General features: G+C 37.2%; 1 protein-coding gene across 2 annotated transcripts in view; it reads right to left on the reverse strand.

Annotated features, from left to right (window-relative positions):
- Positions 1-8,174: 8,174 nt before the first annotated feature.
- Positions 8,175-20,783, reverse strand: part of NAA50 (N-alpha-acetyltransferase 50, NatE catalytic subunit) — a 29,744-nt gene continuing 17,135 nt past the window's right edge. Inside the window, exons 2-5 of one of the 2 annotated variants that reach the window (XM_043474872.1) lie at positions 12,804-12,937; positions 12,272-12,391; positions 11,899-11,965; positions 8,175-11,192 (exon numbers count right to left, since the gene is read on the reverse strand). In XM_043474872.1, coding sequence (XP_043330807.1) covers positions 11,015-11,192; positions 11,899-11,965; positions 12,272-12,391; positions 12,804-12,937 — 499 coding nt within the window. In that variant the 3' untranslated portion in view covers positions 8,175-11,014. Of the gene's footprint in view, positions 11,193-11,898; positions 11,966-12,271; positions 12,392-12,803; positions 12,941-20,783 lie in introns of both variants that reach the window. The other variant, XM_043474871.1, reaches the window with a different exon arrangement.

The raw sequence follows: 20,783 nt of genomic DNA on the forward strand, positions 1-20,783 counted from the left end.
TTCATTCAGTATGGGTAGGGGGAGATTAATCCACTTTGTTGTGTGTATCCATTAACTTTTGTTGCTAAGTAGTATTCCATTATATGGATGTATCATGTATATTCATGTTGGTGGACAGTTGGATTGTTTGCAGTTTTTGACTATTACAAATAAAGATGCTAGAACAGTTGTGGACAAATCTTCTTATGGACATTTGCTTTCACTTTCCTTGGGTAATAACTGGGTAAATATCCAGTGGAATGGCCAAGTTAGATGCTGCTGCTGCTGCTAAGTCGCTTCAGTCGTGTCCGACTCTTAGCGACCCCATGGACTGCAGCCCACCAGGCTCCTCCGTCCATGGGATTTTCCAGGCAAGAGTACTGGAGTGGGATGCCATTGCCTTAGATGCTAAGTGTACCTTAAAAATAAAAACCTGCCAAATAATTTCCCAAAGCTGTACTAATTTATATTCTCACTAGTACAGTTTAGGGATCTGAAATGTACCATATCAACACTTAGTAAATCTTTTAAAATTTTAATTGTGACCTTAATTTGCATTTCCGTAACTAATGATACTGAGCATTTTTCATGTACTTATTAACCATTTGTATATCTTTTGTGAAGCTGTTTTAATCTTTTGCCCATTTTTATTAAGTTGTTATTGAGTTTTAAGTTCTGGATTCTGGACACATATCTTTTATCACATATGTGATATGCAATATATTCTCCCAGTTTTGAGTTGTCTTTTCATTCTTTTAACTGTGTTTTTCAAATAGTTGTTCTTAAAGTCAAGTCTATCAATTATGTCTGAGTCATGCTTATGGGATCATATCGAAGAAGTCTTTGACTAACACAAGTTCACACAGATTTTTCTATTTTTCTTCTAGTTTTACAGTTTCATGTTTTATATTTAGACCACAGCACACTTTAATTGTTGTATATTCAGAAGTATGATCAAAAATCCTTTTGTATGGAGAATATGGATCATATTTTTGTATTAAAGAATCCAATGTTTCAAACACCAATTGTAAAGACCATCCTTCCTCCACTTAGTTGTCTTTGAATTTTGGGCAAAAATCAAGTGACCACATATGTGTGGTTGTTAGTTGAACTCTATTCTGTTCCATTGATCTATTTGTTGATCTTGACACCAGTACTAGACTGTTTTAATCACTGCAACTTTGTAAGTCTTGAAGTCAGGTAGTGTAAGTCCTCCAATTGTCTTGTTCTTAAATATTTCTTAACTATTCTAGGTCATTTGCATTTTCATATAGACTTAAGCTTGTCAAGTTAAGGGGTAGAAAAAGCTTGCTAAAATCTTGAGTGGGATTTATAATTCAATTTGGAGAGAAATTTTAACTTAATATTTGGATGAAATGTATTCTCTCCCCATTTATTTGGGTCTTTTAAATTTTTCTGAGGGTGTTTTATAACTTTCTGTACACAGGTCTTGCATATATTTTGCTAATTTTTCTCTAAATATCTCATACATTTATGCTATTGTAAATGTTATTTATGAACTTAAACTTCTAACTTTATTAGCTGGAAATACAATGGATATTTGTATCCTGTGGACCTGTTACACTCATTATTAGTTCTAATATTTTTATTCATAATTAGCACTTTCTACTTCATATTAACTACAAATAATGACAACTTTCTTTCTTTCTATCCAGACTGCAGGCTTATTCAGTTTTTATATTTTGGCTGCCCCATAGGGCATGTGGGATCTAAGCTTCCCAACCAGGGATCAAACTCACACTCCCTCCATTGACAGCATGGAAGTCTTAATGGATCATCACTGGATTGGCAAGGGCTTTCAGAGCAGTACTGTACAGAAGTGGTGAGAGGAGTCATCCTTGTCTTCTTCACAAGCTGAAGTATAAAGTACCCAGGGTTCCCAGTTTGGTGAGCTCTATCAATTTTATTTTTTCAAAGAAGTAGCTTTTCATTTTAATTCTCCTACTGTTTTAAATTTTGTGGGTTTCTGCTCTTTATTTCCTTCCTTCAGCTTACTTTAGGTTTAATTGGCTCTTCTTTTTCTAGTTTCTTAAGGTAAAAGCTTAGATCTTTGATTCAAGATCTCATATACAAACAATAAGGATTTATCATATAGCACAGGGAACGATATCAATATCTTTAACAACCTAAAATAATATATATTTATATACACACACTTTGTTGTGCACCTAAAACTACACAGTATTGTAAATCAACTATACTTCAATGGCAAACAAGAACTCATATACACATTTAATGCTATGAATTATCTTTTAAGCATTTTAATCCTACAGCATTGACATATTGTTTTCATTTTCTAACTTTTCTTGCAATTCCTTTTTTAGACACAAGTTATTTAGAAGAATGTTTAATTTCCAAATATTGGTGGGGGTGGGGCAGGGCAGGTTTTCCAGACTTATTGATTTCTTGTTTAGTTCTGGTGAAGGTTAAAGGACATAGTTTGCACAGTATAGACCCTCTTTTATAATATACTCTGACATATCATCTACCAATAGTTCTAAATCACAAAAAAAAAAAAAAAATTTTAATATTTGGCTGCACTGGGTCTTAGTTGTGGCATGTGGGATCTAGCTCCCTGATCATGGATTGAACCCGGGCCCCCTGCATTGGGAGCTTGGAGTCTTAGCCACTTGACCACCAGGAAAGTCCCCCAAATCACCAATTTTAGTTGTGAATTGTCTGTTTCACATTAGTTTTTTATGTATTCTGAAGTTCTGTTATTAGATTCATATTCATTGAAGACTATATTCTCTTGGTAGACTCCTTTATCATAAATCTCCTTTAACCCCTGGAAATATATTTTGTTCCAAAATCTACTTTGGTTTAATCCACTCCAATGTTTCTTTTATTAGTGTTTACATTGTCTTTTCCATCTCTCTTCTGGTTCACTTGTGTTTAGTGAACCCATGCCCATTGCATTGGAAGTGCGGAGTCTTAACCACTGGACCACCAGGGAAGGACCCATACACTAAGTTTCATAGGACCTTCATATTTTATATAAAATATAACTTTCACTAATTTCCCTCCTTTATGATAATTGTGAATGGGTTAATATTTCATTATCTAGTTGACAAGTGCTGACAGTATGTTCCTAATACTTGTGTCTCACTTTTATTAAACTTAGTTGGTTCTGTATTGAAATACTGTTGAGATAACTTGGGCTATTAAGATCACCAGGGCAGGGTCATTCCTATCTTTTCCACTGTGGTACTGTCAGGGCCTCAGACATTGGGGGTACATTCTTTGACCATAACCTCTGTACTAAGCCTTTTAAGTTACAAGAATTTTTTTTTTTTAATAATTTTAAGGACTGGCAATAATCCAAGAACTATGCTCTAAATTTGTCCAAAGGGCTACATGTTACTAGCTGGATATGATCTGGAGTGAAGAGACACTAGGCAATCTTGTCCAAGGAAAGAGGGTTTCAGTATGCAGTAGTTAAGACTGCAGGAGTTATCAGTGCTCCAACTAAAACCAACTAAAAAAATCATCTGAGAAATGTGCACAGCAGGATCAAAGGTCATATAGATTTGCTTACACGTAAAATAAAGGAACTGAATCAAGTCCCTAATGGGTGGTCATTCCTAGGGTCAGTATTAGGGGGACGAAATCTGTTAATTAACAGAGAAAAGAAACCAGTGATGAAGGAAGACCTAGGGAGGCAAAAGTTTTCTCTGGATTTTGATGTAAAAGGTCAAATTGTGTGGAAAGTCATTCTTAATTTAGCTGATAGTATAATTTCCAGCTACCAGTTGAGCTCCTCTGCTGTTTCTGAATTGTAGCTTCCTCAAGGCAGTTTGTAATGGGACAGGCTGAGAACTGGGGGACAAGCTGAAACTACAACATGTAACTTACATGGTTTCTGTGATATAAATTCTGAATTTATATCTTTTACACTTCCTTTCATACTTTTAGTCTCAGTTCTTCCATGGGAATTATGCTTTTTGTTTACACTCAAACCAATGTTAAAAGACAGCAAGTCACTATAAGGAATATTCTTCTCCACCAAGTTCTTTCCAAAGTTAAGGTACTTAAGATCTTTGGGGGTTCTGGCTATTTTACTTCCCTTTAAAGACTACGTTTCTTATCTGCCTAGTTCATTTGTCCCTAGAGTTGAGAAACAATTTACAACATTTATGTCAAAAAAGCTGACTGTGGCTAGATCATGAACTCCTTATTGCCTAATTCAGACTTAAATCGAAGAAAGTAGGGAAAAACCACTAGACCATTCAGGTATGACCTAAATCAAATCCCTTGGAAGTGACAAATAGATTTAAGGGACTAGATCTGATAGAGTGCCTGATGAACTATGGAAGGAGGTGATATTGTACAGGAGACAGGAATCAAGACCATCCCCAAGAAAAAGAAATGCAAAAAAGTAAAATGGCTGTCTGAGGAGGGCTTACAAATAGCTGTGAAGAGAAGTGAAAAGCAAAGGAGAAAAGGAAAGATAAATCCATTTGAATGCAGAGTTCCAGAGAATAGCAAGGAGAGATAAGAAAGCCTTCCTCAGGGATCAATACAAAGAAATAGAGGAAAACACAGAAAGGGAAAGACTAGAGATCTCTTCAAGAAATTTAGAGATACCAAAGGGACTTTTCATGCGAAGACAGGAACAATAAAGGACAGAAGTGGTATGGACTTAACAGAAGCAGAAGATATTAAGAAAAGGTGGCAAGAATACACAGAACTACACAAAAATAGATCCTCAAGACCCAGATAATCACGATGGTGTGATAACTCACCTAGAGCCAGACATCCTGGAATCCGAAGTCAAGTGGGCCTTAGGAAGCATCACTACCAACAAAGCTAGTAGAGGTGATAGAATTCCAGTTGAGCTATTTCAAATCCTAAAAGATGATGCTGTGAAACTGCTGCACTCAATATGCCAGCAAATTTGGGAAACTCAGCAGTGGCCACAGGACTGGAAAAGGTCAGTTTTCAGTCCAGTTCCAAAGAAAGGCAATGCCAAAGAATGCTCAAGTTACTACACAATTGCACTCATCTCACACACTAGTAAAGTAATGCTCAAAATCCTCCAAGCCAGGCTTCAACAGTGAACCGTGAACTTCTAGATGTTCAAGCTGGATTTAGAAAAGGCAGAGGAACTATAGATCAAATTGCCAACATCCGTTGGATCACCAAAAAAGCAAGAGTGTTCCAGAAAAATATCTATTTATGCTTTATTGACTATGCCAAAGCCTTTGACTGTGTGGATCACCACAAACTGTAGAAAATTCTGAAAGAGATAGATGGGAATACCAGACCACCTGACTTGCTTCTTGAGAAATCTGTATGCAGGTCAGGAATCAACAGTTAGTACTGGACATGGAACAACACACTGGTTCCAAATAGGAAAAGGAGTACGTCAAGGCTGTATATTGTCACCCTGCTTATATAACTTATATGCAGAGTACATCATGAGAAATGCTGAGCTGGATGAAGCACAAGCTGGAATCAAGACTGCTCAGAGAAATATCAATAACCTCAGCTATGGAGATGATACCACCCTTATGGCAGAAAGCGTAGAACTAAAGAGCCTCTTTATGAAAGTGAAAGAGGAGAGTGAAAAAGTTGACTTAAAACTCAACAGTCAGAAAACTAAGATCATGGCATCCAGTCCCATCACTTCATGGCAAATAGATTGGGGAAACAGTGGAAACTGTAGCAGGCATTACCTTTTAGGGTTCCAAAGTCACTGCAGATGGTGACTGCAGCCATGAAATTAAAAGACACTCACTCCTTGGAAGAAGAGTTATGACCATCCTAGACAGCATATTAAAAGGCAGAGACATTACTTTGCCAACAAAAGTTCGTCTAGTCAAGGCTATAGTTTTTCCAGTAGTCATGTATGGATGTGAGTTGGACTATAAAGCTGAGCACTGAAGAATTGACGCTTTTGAACTATGGTGTTGAAGAAGACTCTTGACAGTCCCTTGGACTGCAAGGAGCCAGCCAGTCCATCCTAAAGGAAATCAATCCTAAATATTCATTGGAAGGACTGATGTTGAAGCCGAAACTCCAACACTTTAGCCACTGATTCGAAGAACTGACTCATTTGAAAAGACCCTGATGCTGGGAAAGATTGAGAGGAGGAGAAAGAGATGACAGAGGATCAGATGGTTGGATGGCATCACCGAGTAAACTCCGGGAGTTGGTGATGGACAGGGAGGCCTGGCGTGCTGCAGTCCATGGCATTGCAGAGTCAGACATGACAGAGTGACTGAACTGGTATCAATGAAAGGCAGCTAGTTTTTTCACAATGGAAGATGGTTAAGGAGAAAGTCATGCAAGTTTATTATAGCAGCTTTTAGGTTGCTATAATAAAGCTCTCATCTTGTCAGATTTTACTGTTCTGTATACTAATTATTTCAAGTTGTGTATTCAAATTTCACCTGCATGAGCAGTTTTACTTGTGGTACCTATTTTTAGTGTATAGTTTCATTTCATTTTAGTATATGGATTACTAGTGACAAATAGGATTCAAGATCCTTCAAATCTTTACAGAGAATTTTTTATATTGCCAATATGGTTTTTAAAAGATGAACTAGATGGGCTCAGAAGTTTGGTCAAGGAAACAAAAACATTAGTCATTTTCTTGAGGCTATAGCCATTTAATGTGATTTAAATTATAATTGAAATTGGAAGTGTTAGTTGCTTGGTTGTATCCAACTCTCTGCAACCCCATATACTGTAGCCACCAGGCTCCTGTCCATGGATTTCTTCAGGCAAGAATACTGGAGTGGGTTGCCACTTCCTTCCCAGGGGATCTTCCCAACCCAGGGATCAAACCTGGGTGTCCTGCTTTGCAAGCAGATGCTTTACGGTCTGAGCCGCCAGGGAAGGGGAGAATTAATTTATACTTAGATTCCTTTAAAAAGGATGTCTTGAGTTTTTGAAGGCAGTAATAAGAATTAAAAACTTGGATAAAGTTCAGCTATATGCAAGTTTTCAGCTTATCAGGAATATCTAATTCAAAGTTCACTAACACCAAATATCCCAACCCAATAGACTATTTTCCCAAATGCTGGGTTTAAGCTTCATCACAAATTAATATAAAACAGGCTGTAAGTCTTTGAGATTTAAATTCTAGGTAGTGATTGATTCATATTAACTTTATGCTCCCGATTCTTAGAGCAGGTTTTTTATTTTATATTTTTATCAAACTGCTTTAGAGAACTGAAAAGGTTAAGCACTGCTGCCCCAGTTAACAGATTATGTATTCTCTGACTTCACATTTCTCTATGTCTCATCAAGGTAACTAACTACACCTACATTTAAGAATCTGACTCACACCTTTCTCCATATGGCTATGTTACTTGGTTGTATCTCAAACTAGGACTAAATTCCTATAGCATGGAATTGTAAAGAAGTCCAATTCAGGATTCTCTTCTATATGGCTTATTATATCTGAAAAGTTCTCAAAGGCTCACCACTTCCACTCACTGTCACAGTACTCAATTTCCCAGGAATGTTCAAATTGCACAGCTAGAGAAGTTAGAATCATATAAGAGTATGGCTTCTGCTTACTCTCTAGGATCCCTCGCTCTTGGGCCAAGTCAGCTGCCAGCTGTCATTCAGGAGGCGCTGTGGAGACACCCACATAGTAAGGAACTGAATCCCTCCAACAGCCATGTGAGTCAGCCATCTCCAAAGTAGCTTCTCCAGGCCTGGGTGACGGTACTGTAACCCAATGAGACCTTAAGCCAGAATCGTCCAACTAAGCTGCCCTTGGATTCCTGACTCAGAAACTGTGGGTGATGATGCATGTTGTTTTAAGCCACATTTTTTAAGAAAAAAAATCTGAATATAAGTTATCTCTAGTCAATGAACATTGCTAATTAAATCACAGTCTAAAGTGTCTATAGTGTTTTTTAACAACTGCATTCAAAATATAGCAGCAGTAAGACAGCCCTTTGGATCTTACTTTTTTCTCTCACTGGGACTGAACTTTCAGCAGATTCTGAACAGTGTTTCTATCAAGTTCCAAAAGGTCTGAATTAGGAGGCCTTGATTACATTGGGCCTGTTTTAATTAAAGTTAGATCTTAAAGAAATGTGAAAGTACATAAAATAGTATGGGCAACAGTAAACAATGACTATATAGCTGCTGATCTCAGAATTCAACACAATGCATTTACATTTCTTTGACATTTACCAGACATCACAGATTTCTACCAGAACATCACATAAGTTTATTTCAGATGTAACAGCAATGTTAAAATCAACAAGTTTAAATCTTAACTGCACCAAGTAAACTTAGCTATTTAAGTATTTTTAAAGTTATTCCCTCCAAAAAACTGAGGGAGCTCTTCTTTTCCACCCCACATTCCACGGTTTCTCAATAGTTAGTTCTATTCTGGAGGACTCTCAATTGATAAGTAAACTGCTTTGGGGATATTTCAGAACTTTTTTCCCCAAATGAAAACTAATCTGGACGAATTACATATTGCATAGATTTCTCTGCAGATTTTCTTTAGAACCTAAATGTAATTACCATATAATTTTACCTATTTGCCCCACAGAAAAAAACTATCTTCCCTAAAAAATATGATGGATACATCTTGTGATCTTCTAGTTAATAGAATTATTTTACCTCAATGATAATTATCGTATTTCAAAATAACCTACTCAACATGGGACATTATTTCAGTCTTTACTGACTTCTAGGCACATGAAAGAGTGCCTAGCTTCTACCTCTTCTACATCCTCCTCTTCCATAAATGGATGGAATTATTTCATGTAAGTCTGATGTAGGACAATTCACCTTTTACAAACACAATTTAGGTTAAAGTCAGTGACTAGTGTGGAGAAAGAAACACTAAAATGATAGGGAGCCTACACACTCAATTCAAAAGTTAATATTTTTTCCTCCATAAATAATATGTACTTAATTGTCATGAGGCAGCTATTCGGTTTTCATTAACCACATCTAGGGATACATTCATAGGACTGATTAGATAGTCCAGGTGAAATGGTTATAGAAATAGAGGCAGTGTCATCTCACAAAACTCATTTATATATCAAAATCTATTTTGACATCTGAAGTTTACAAAAAGACTGAATTCTTCAAACTAATCTTGCCTTCTGTAACTCAAGCACTCTTCTCTTGGCAAGAGCAAGCTGAAGCTTATCCATGAAGGTAAAGGTGCTCAATGCTAAACTTTTCTTCTAAGCTTAGATTTGGACTGCTTAAGAAACTGATACCCAAGAAACCAGCAAGGTCTTTCTACATTTTTACTATCTTAAGATTAGAACTCTATGAACTCACTCATCAACTATCTTCCTTTTCTATATTATTCTTGGCACTCAACTAAGACTGTTGAAGTCTATTGTACCTTGCATTTTCACATTCTCAAATAAGAACTTAAGATTATAAGATGTGCATAAACATTGTGTAAAATAATTTTGTCATTCAATGTATTTGAAGAGATGAAACTTTTATGCCAGAATTTACACAAGAAGATAAATGTTATGAATCAACCTTCTTTTTAAAGTCAAATGACAGAAAATTCAAGCTCTGTGCATCGTTTTAAGTCTAATGAAAACATTTCTTAGGCCACTGGTATTGGCAATGTAGAAAATTTTGAATATTGGAGATGGGATTATGGAGGAAAACCTGAAAATTTTAGAGGTCTTCTATCTTACAGAAAGTTACTGACCTGTCAAAGCCACTCCCTAAGTGCCAGAAAATGATCTGGCGTAAACCAGTCCTGTCAGTATAGGAGGTCACAGTGACATTCGCATTATTAACACTTCTAGACTTCTACTTTTCCCAACAACAGAAGCAATGTGTTTAATAATTCCCCCTCCCCCAAATCCTTAAACTCAGTATCACAGGCACAGAATGTAAGCAAATCTGGGATGTTCTCCAACAGATAAGCAATAGCACAGCTATTTTATTCTCAAAAATACTGTCTAGATATTCTTTCCTCTAAAATCAAATGCTCAGTGGCCACACTTCTAACAGTCTGCGTTAGCTGACATTAAATGCATTTATTGTGCCACAAATCCATCTAAGCTTCTGTTTAGGTATTTTTTTGTATGTCCAGGAGACAATACCTACTTCAGGTTTATTTAAGGGCACTGACCTATAAAGGACATCAACTCCATATTTAAGGTCTGACCAACTACTGTGGGTTTACTGAAGAAAAACAACAGGAGAAAAAAAGCAGATCACAACAAACCTCTTTAGGTCAGTTAAAGGCTGTATCTCTAGCTGGGATATTAAAAAAAAATAATAATCTCACCAGCCCATATGCTAAAAGATAATGCCACTAGTTAACAATCAACAGCAGGAAAAACAAACCTGCTAACCAACAGCCCACTCATTAGCAAAAAGCAGTTTAACTCACATACTGAGACCAAAGTCTAATACTACCAATTCAAACTGTCCCACCCACTTTCAGCCACCAGCAAGGAAGGAAGGAATATTGCTTAACAGAACAAAATAAGCTTAGTATTTCTTACAAGGATAACAATGGCCCAACTCCTGAGATAATACTCAGAAGGACAAAAGGTGGATTGAAGGCAATGTATAGGGATTAGTATCCCACAAAATCTTTTAAAAACCCAAAGTACCACAAACACACTAAACTTGTCTAAGAGTTAGAGAACAAGATGTTGCTGCTGCTCCTTTTTGTCCTTTGAAATATACAATATTTTGTAGGCTCTGCCTTTCAATGTGAAAGCAGGACATTAAAAAAAAAAATGGAAACTGACACTCAAGATTTTTGGGACCATATATACCTTAACTGTGAAACTAAACCGATCTATACCTTCTCCTTCCTACAATCAAACCACCTCACAAAAATAAAAAAACTAAAACAATCCAAACATGATTAATAAGTCCTTAAAAGTTTAACACTTTTAGAGGAAAGGGAAGCAAGTTTTGAAAGGAGGAAAAGTAAGAACAAGAAAGGGGGAAAGTTTTAAAAGAAAGGGGGGAGGGGAATCAATGGGCCTCTCTTTTATTTGGCGACAAGCAAGTGCAAGAAAGTTCATCTGTAGTTTGTTCAGTTGTCTGTCTTTTGCACATCTGCGTTCTGGCCAGAAGGGACTTTGAGGTTTTTCTGCAGCACATGAGCATCTGCGGGCTCTATCCTCTTATAGTAGTTCTTCTTTGTCTCAATAATCTCAAAGCCAAACTTTCTGTAGAAGTCAATTGCAGACTCATTGCTGATCTGGACATGCCTGAGATGTAAAAGGGTATCAAAAAAAAAAGAAATGAAGATTTCATCAGCTTTTATGTATCCTCCACAGATAGCTTCAAATTGGTTGAAAACAAGAATAATCTTAATATCTGTATTATAAAAGAATCCACACTGGAAGCTATATCCAATATCCTATGATAAACCATAATGGAAAAGAATATTTTTAAAAAAGCATGTAAGTGTATAACTGAGTCACTTTGATGTTAGCAGAGACTGGCACAATATTACTGTAAACCAACTATGCTTCACTGAAAAAACAAGAACCCAAAGTTGCTATCTTCACCTTACTCTTAAGATTCAAGTATAAATCAGCTAAGTACCCTCTGATTTTGATTATTAAATTCTACTACTAAAGAGCGTGTCACTGAAAGCCCTGAACAAAACTCAGAATGACATGATAAAAGTAATATTAATGTTATTCATTTCTTAAATTCTGAAGACTTAATCTTGGCTTCACATCTGTGACTTTGGAACTCCCACCCGAAAGTAATAAAGCAAAGTAAGAATGTTTTGTCGAAGGTTCCTTAACTATTATTAAAACAAAACAAACTTCATAACTATTATTAATACTTCCATGGTATTTCCAAAAGACAATAAGTGACCAGATTTAAATTTTTCTAGTAAAGATTTCTATTGCCAATTTATTAAATTCTTTAGATACGATCATTAAATATGACTTTACTTACAGATAGATGTTGTCAAAAGTGCCATCTTTTTCACAGATGTTTAAGACATGATTTAACATTTTAGTTCCTATTAACGAGACAAACAACAAATAAGTAATCTCATAAAAATCAATTTTTAAATTAAACATCTTTTTGAGTCCTAAAGGAATTTGAGGTAAATATCAGGCAGCCTGATTTTCCAAAATTTTGTTCTCCCTATACTACCTACAATGTTTAAAACTTCTGGCAGAAAAGCAATCTTACACCCTTCCAGTAAGAAGGAAAACAGAAAAAGGAAAAGGGGTATTAGTAACAAATCTATACAGGGCTTGCAACTGAATTATGTTAATAAGCGTCTTTGAAGAAAAAAACAAAAACCACAAATAATTTTTACCAATTCCTAGCCTTCGGTATGGTGCCAGACATCCTAGTGTCATGATGTAAAGTCTCTTCTGATTCTGCGAATGATCCACCCTACAGCACACGGCACCCACTGCGATATCATTGAAATAGGCTGCCACAGAAAACAAAGACACAAGGTTTAGCAGACACAGACACATTTTATTGAATCTTCCCTTCCCTTAGACAGTTAAATTGCTGCTATCAGAATTAATTAAATTTTTATCAGATACTCTTAAGTATCAATACCCTCAAAAATATCCTAAACCTTAAGAATTTAAGACCCCTTTTGAGTAAAGCTAAATATGTGAAAACACGGACACAGCCTAAATAAGAAAAAATATTTAGCATTTCCTTCTAAAATTAAAGTATCTATCTTGATTCTTCTCAGAACCTGGACTGCCCCCACTTCCTCACCTGTAAAACAATGAGATTAAATTAGTTATCTCTTTTTTTTTTGCCCTATTTAAAACCGAGGTGTCAAGAACATGAATAAACAAATGAAAGGAAGAAAAAGAATATCCTACCAAGTTTTGCTAGTTCGCCAACCTCCAGCACATCCTTGTAAAACTTGTCATTGTAGCTGACTGGAAAGATGACCTGGTTTAATCTCTTCAGCTGTTTAATATTGTGTGGTGTCACATCTCCCAGCTCGATCCGGCTACTGGAACAAACCAAAATGTACTCAATAAAATATAATAAGCTTCATTTATTATGATGGACATAAAATTAAATTAAATTAAAAGGGTACCAAGTCTTTTTTACATGACTGACAAATTCGGCCCTTTCATAGCAACCTTATAGTCCTATGAACATCACCATTTATAAGTAGCTTTTGCCTGTCATTCCGTCCAGATTCCAACTCCTAGCTTTCATACAATTGTGTATACATTTAGAGACAAATACAATAAACAACAATTACTAAGAAGGCCAGAATAATAATCGACATAAAGGTCAACATTTTCAGAGAAATTTAAAGATACCTATGACTTATCAAAAAGATTTATGATACCTTATTGGCAAAGGTGTAGCAAGATTTTTATACTCTGCTGGCAGAGATGCAAATAGACACAGTATCTCTGGAAGACAATCTAGCACTATGCACTGAGAAGCATAAAAAGTATACCTCCTTAGTCAAAGCAACCCCACTGCAGGAATTTATTCTAAGAAAATAATCAAAACATGCAAAAATCATGTATATTCTATTCACTTGACACAGAAACCACACATGGGGTGGTAATCAAATGCAGATTACAGGAACCACCCACTCCCACCACACACACACATCTTCAGAAGCAGAATATCTGGAAATGGAACATGGGAATCTACATTTTGAAAACAAAACCAACCAAACAAAACAAACCCTAGCTTGAAGACTACTTATCAAAAACACAAAACACACAAACACAAAAAAACCTACTCTTCAAAAACAGCAGCATTGCTAAGAAACTATACTTAACCAAAACAATTTGGTTCCATGGGAAAAGACTAAAAAAGTTTTGGGATTCACAGTGATAAAGTTGTTTTGCCCATAGTGAAAGTGAAAGTCACTCACTCTTGTCCAACTCTGGGCAACCCCATGGACTATACAGTCCATGGAATTCTCCAGGCCAGATTATTGGGGTGGGTAGCCATTCCCTTCTCCAGGGGATCTTCCCAACCCAGGGATAGAACCCAGGTCTCCCATATTGCAGGCGGATTCTTTACCAGCTGAGCCACAAGGGAAGCCCAAGAATACTGGAGTGGGTAGACTATCTCTTCTCCAGTGGATCTTCCCGAGCCAGGAATTGAACTGGGGTCTGGTCTCCTGCAGTGCAGGCGGATTCTTTACCAACTGAACTATTAGGGAAGCCCAACCTGTCAACAAACAAAATTTTTAGGAGCTCAAGTCTATCTCACCACCACAAGCTAAACGTTGATCAACAGTGACAAGACAAACCTAAAATCTTAATAGTAGGTGGTAAAAAGATTTACAGAAAACAATGTCAAATCAAACATTGAATTCAAAAATAAACAAATGAATTAAAAAATAAACAAAACAATCTGGGGTCAACCAAATTAGAAAATTATGGAGGTCCTACTGCTAGGTGCTAGTTCCAGACCACAATGGCATTAGTCAATAGCAGGAAAATGCAAACAATGCACCCTAATTAATCATTTACATCATATGCACAGAGGTTTTGAAAACTCTCTGTTGGAGAAATGACTAAATAAAAAGGTTAATCATCACACTTTTATAATGACTTAAAAAAAGAAAAAAAAAAATCTGAGTGTCCACCATTAGAGGACTGGTTAATTAAATAAAGCATGATACATTTATACTACTAGCACAGAAAAATATTGATATATTGTTTTCTGGGGGGGAACATGTGTGTGTGTATCTTTTCCCAACTTTTGCTAACATACAGAAAAATGTGGTGAGAATTGTAGATAATTTTGATAACAATATTCTCTGAAATATTATAACAACAACAAAAACCTGATTACAGACCATTATGCTCATTTGGAACATTAGTCTTTCTAACTCAATTATTTCATTTTTATAGTACTGATTTTTATTGTTCCCTAATGACTGACCACACTTGTATATCTGGCCATGTCTTAAAATGTAGGCACACTGAATTTCTTAGCAACCACACAAATTTTAAGATGCAAGACATTCCAGTAAAAAACATAGTCTACTCTTTTATAAAGAAGGATTCCTTTCATTTAGTTAATTTTATCCATCAACTTTTTATTTTGGTGAGAACATTTAAGTTCTACTGTTAAAATTACACTATAGTGTTATCAACTATATTTTAGATTCTCTGACGTTATTCACCTTATAGCTCCAAGTTTCTACCCTTTCACCAACCTGGCAACCACTTTCCTACTGTTTCTATGAGCATGACACTTTTCTTTTTTAAAGAGTCCACGTACAAGTGACACTATCCAGTATTTGTTTTTCTTTATCTGGCTTATTTCACTTAACCAAATATTACTCTTCAGTATTATACTACAAACTGGGTACAGTAATTTATTTTAAATATGAGACAGGTTATATTGATTATATTTAGAACACACTAAAAATCACTCCAGGGAAATTTCCTGGTGGCCCAGTGGTTAAGACCCCACAGTTTCATTGCAGGGGGCACAGGTCTGATCCCTGGCTGGGGAACTAACATCTTGCATGCTGTGCAGAACAGCAAAAAGAAAAAAAAGAAAAAGAAAAAAAAACTCCATTGCTCTTTAAAGCCGGTCTCTGTATTTTAAGTGATTGAAAATTTACATTATGAACTCTAACAGTAAACAACAATAAAGGAAAACGTCAAAATCCAGGAAGTGAAGCTTCTAGATAATAACTTTAAAGAACTTGAGTTTTTAAGAGTTTAAGAATAATTTATAGGTAATTACCATGCAGATGGTGACTGCAGCCATGAATTTAAAAGACACTTGCTCCTTGGAAGAAAAACTATGACAAACTTAGAGGCTGTATTAAAAAGCAGGGACATTATTTTACCAACAAAGGTCCATATAGTCAAAGATATGGTTTTTCCAGTAGTCACAAATGGATGTGAGAGTTGGACTATAAAGAGAGCTAAGCGCCAAAGAATTGATGCTTTTGAAACGTGGGGTTGGAGAAGACTCTTATGAGTCTCTTGGACAGCAAGATCAAACCAATCAATCCTAAAGGAAATCAGTCCTGAAAATTCACTGAAGAGACTGATGCTAAAGCTCCAATACTTTGGCCACCTGATGGGAAGAACTGACTCATTAAAATAGACCCTGATGCTGCGAAAGATTGAAGACAGGCGGAGAAGGGGACAACAGAGGATGAGATGGTTGGATGGCATCACTGACTCGATGGACAGGAGTTTGAGCAAGCTCCAGGAGATGGTGACAGACAGGGAAGCCTGGTGTGCCGCAGTCCGTGGAGTTGCAAAGGGCTGGATACGACTGAGCGACTGAACTGAACTGAACCATGCTTCAAGATAATAAATAAATTTTTAAAAAGATAATAAGCAGGTACTGTGTGATTTCAAACAGAAGAAAAAGGTGGCAGTGGTGCGGTGTGTTAGACTGAAACTATAAAAAAAGGTAACTACTAAAAGTTTCCATCAGGGTGGGCAGTCATGACTGAACACAGAACTTTCCTTAGTGGTCCAGTGGTGAAGAATCTACCTGCCAATGCAGGGGGCACAGGTTCAATCCCTGGTCCCAGAAGATTCCACATGCCCTGGGGCAACTAAGCCTGGTGCCACAGCTCTGAGCCCGTGTGCCATGAAGCCCATGCTCTCCAACAAAAGAAGCCACTGCACTGCAACTAGAGACAAGCCCTGGCTCAGCACAACTAGAAAAAGCCCCTATGCAGCAACGAAGAACCAGTGCAGTAAACAAATAAATCTTTAAAGACTAAATATAGAATACAATACTGAATCATTAGGGAATACACAGTTTAATCTTTCCCTGCCTAATTTAAATCCAGCACCACAGAAATGTTAGGTGTATATAATATATAATCTTCCAATATTCTTCTCTGCACATACACAGTAACAAACGTTTAAGAAAGACATTAACCAAGTTTGATTTTTTAAATTGAAATATAGTTGATTTACCATGTTGTGCCAATATCTGCTGTACAATAAAGTGATTCACATAGATATATTCTTTTTTAAATATTCTTTTCCATTATGTTTCTCCAAGGAGATAGGATATAGTTACATGTGCTATACAGTAGGATTCTGTTGTTTATAATCAATGTTTATCATTACCAGACTGTCAGCATATTGGAGAAACAGAAACTCAAAATGTCTATTAAATGTAATTTTGTCAGCAAAATTCACCTTCAAATACAATTTAACTCTCTTGAACATGATATTCTGATTGAAATGGAACACTTTTGTAATCCTGATCACTTAGTTCCAAATTATTCCAAGATGTGGATATTCTAAATATATCAGAGTAGTATCAACTTATAAATTAAGTACAGAATGTGTAGTATTAAAGGCATAAACAGACAACTACATAGAAATGTCAAGTATTTAGAACACCATTTGGTTGACTGTAAACAACCAAAAAGCTTTTAAAAGTCTGAAAGAATTTGATTCAAAAATTAATAGCTTTAAAAAATTTTAATTGAAGAAAATTATTAGAGCTTTTAAGAATTCCATGTGTGAACCTAAAATTTTCTACAGTTCTTAAGAACATAGTAAGTTACCTATTAAAGCATAAATCAATTCTATTTCAGTATGTATTTCAGTATCTATGTGCTAACACCTGGAATGCAAAGGAGTTTACATCTAGTAGAAAATACAGGTGTATATAATACAGTGTGATCGTAAGAGCAAACATATCAGTTCAGTTTAGTTTGGTTGCATCTGAATCTTTGCCACTCTACGGACAGCAGTATGCCAGGCTTCCCTGTCCATCACCAACTCCTAGAGCTTGCTCAAACTCATGTCCACTGATTTGGTGATACCATCCAATCATCTTATCCTCTATCGTCCCCTTCTCCCCCTGCCTTCAATCTTTCCCAGCATCAGGGTCTTTTCTAATGAGTCAGTTTTTCCCATTAGGTGCATATGTATATAAAATGTAAAAATATTAGAATGGAAGTGATCCTGGGAAAGGTAATGGAGGATGACCAGGAGTTTGTTTTGTGGGAGGGCAAGAACTGCAAAATACATCCATGTACAAGGGCAAAGGAGAAGCCCCAGCAAGACAGTAGAAGGGGGGAAATCGCATTTACAATCAAATCATACCCGCCAGAGATGCTCAGAGGACTCAAACAAAACCTTGTGTATGTGTACCAGGAGACTCCAGAGACTGAGCCAGACCTGCCTTTGAGGGTCTGAGTGTCTCCTGTGGAGGTAGGAGTCAGCAGTGGCCTGCTGCAGTGTCAGGGACACTGAGTGTGGCAGCGCAAGCAGGTCACCATTCTCTTCATTACCTCCACCATAGTTTGGCCTCAGGTCAAACAACAAGGAGGGAATACAACCCCGCCCAACAACAGAAAATTGGACTGAAGATTTACTGGGAATGGCCCCACCCATTAGAACAAGACCCAGTTACCCCCTCAGTCAGTTTCGCCCATCAGGAAGCCTCTATAAGCCTCTTATCTTTATCCATCAGAGGGCAGACTGAAAACCAAAATCACAGAAAACTAACCAATCTGATCGCATGGACCACAGCTTTGTCTAACTCAGTAAGACTATAAGCCATGCCATGTAGGGCCACCCAAGACAGAGGTGTCATGGTGGAGAGTTCTGACAAAACGTGGTCCACTGGAGAAGGGAATGGCAAACCATTTCAGTATTCTTGCCTTGAGAACCCCATGACAGTATGAAAAGGCAAAAAGATAGGACACTGAAAGATGAACACCCCAGGTGGGTAGATGTCCAATATGCCACTGGAGATCAGTGGAGAAATAACTCCAGAAAGAACAAAGAGACGGAGCCAAAGCAAAAACACCCCCCAGCTGAGGATGTGACGGGTGATGGAAGTCAAGTCCAATGCTATAAAGAGCAATATTGAATAGGAACCTGAAATGTTAAGTCCATGAATCAAGGCAAATTGGAAGTGGTGAAACAGGAGATGGCAAGAGTGAACGACGACATTTTAGGAATCTGCGAAATAAAATGGACTGGAATGGGTGAATTTAACTCAGATGACCATTATATCTACTACTGTGGGCAAGAATCCCTTAGAAGAAATGGAGTAGCCATCATAGTCAACAAAAGAGTCTCAATAGCCGTACTTGGATGCAGTCTCAAAAACGACAGAATAATCTCTGTTCATTTCCAAGGCAAACCATTTAATATCACAGTAATCCAAGCCTATGACCCAACCAGTAATGCTGAAGAAGCTGAAATTGAACGGTTCTGTGAAGACCTACAAGACCTTCTAGAACTAACATCCAAAAAAGATGTCCTTTTCATTATAGAGAACTGGAATGCAAAAATAGGGAGTCAAGAAACACCTGGAGTAACGGGCAAATTTGGCCTTGGAGTACAGAATGAAGCAGGGCAAAGGCGAACAGAGTTTTGCCAAGAGAATGCACTGTCATAGCAAACACCCTCTTCCAACAACACAAGAGAAGACTCTACACATGGACCTCACCAGACGATCAATACTGAAATCAGACTGATTATATTCTTTGCAGCGAAAGATGGTGAAGCTCTAGACAGTCAGCAAAAGCAAGACTGGGAACTGACTGTGCCTCAGAGCATGAACTCCTTATTGCCAAATTCAGACTTAAATTGAAGAAGTAGGGAAAACCACTAGACCATTCAGGTATGACCTAAATCAAATCCCTTACCATTATACAGTGGAAGTGACAAACAGATTCAAGGGATTAGATCTGTTAGAGTGCCTGATGAACCATGGACGGAGCTTTGTGACACTGTATAGGAGGCAGGGATCAAGATCATCCCCAAGAAAAACAAATGCAGAAAGGTAAAATGGTTGTCTGAGGAATAGCTGTGAGAGAAGAGAAGTGAAAGGCAAAGGAGAAAAGGAAAGATATACCCATTTGAATGCAGAGTTCCAAAGAATAGCAAGGAGAGATAAGAAAGTCTTCCCCAGGGATCAATGCAAAGAAATAGAGGAAAACAACAGAATAGGAAACAATAGAATGGGAAAGACTAGAGATCTCTTCAAGAAAATTAGAAACACCAAGGGAACATTTCATGCAAAGATGGGAACAATAAAGGACAGAAATGGTATGGACCTAAAAGAAGCAAAGATATTAAGAAGACGTGGCAAGAATACACAGAACTATCCAGAAAAGATCTTCATGACCCAGAGAACCACAATGGTGTGATCACTCACCTAGAGCCAGACATCCTGGAATGCAAAGTCAAGTGGGCCTTAGGAAGCATCACTATGAAGAAAGCTAGTGGAGGTAATGGAATCCCAGTTGAGCTATTTCAAATCCTAAAAGATGATGCTGTGAAAGTGCTGCACTCAATATGCCAGCAAATTTGGGAAACTCAGCAGTGGCCACAGGACTGGAAAAGGTCAGTTTTCAGTCCAGTCCCAAAGAAAGACAATGCCAAAGAATATTCAAACTACCACACAATTGCACTCATCTCACATGCTAGCAAAGTAATGCTCAAAATTCTCCAAGCCAGGCTTCAACAGTACATGATCTGTGAACTTCCAGATGTTCAAGCTGGATTTAGAATACGCAGAGGAACCAGAGATTAAATTGCCAACATCCATTGGATCGCAGAAACAGCAGGGGAGTTCCAGAAAAACATCTACTTCTGTTTTGCTGACTAGGCCAAAGCCTTTGACTGTGTGGATCACCACAAACTGTGGAAAATTCTGAAAGAGATGGGAATACCAGACCACCTGATCTGCCTCCTGAGAAATCTGTATGCAGGTCAAGAAGCAACAGTTAGAACCAGGCATGGAATAGACTGGTTCCAAATCAGGAAAGGAGTACATCAAAGCTGTATATTGTCACCCTGCTTATTGAAATTATATGCAGAGTACATGGGAAATGCTGGGCTGGATGAAGCACA

Source organism: Cervus canadensis, chromosome 7 (genome assembly GCF_019320065.1).
Source record: "Cervus canadensis isolate Bull #8, Minnesota chromosome 7, ASM1932006v1, whole genome shotgun sequence".
In the NCBI taxonomy this organism is placed as follows: domain Eukaryota; kingdom Metazoa; phylum Chordata; class Mammalia; order Artiodactyla; family Cervidae; genus Cervus; species Cervus canadensis.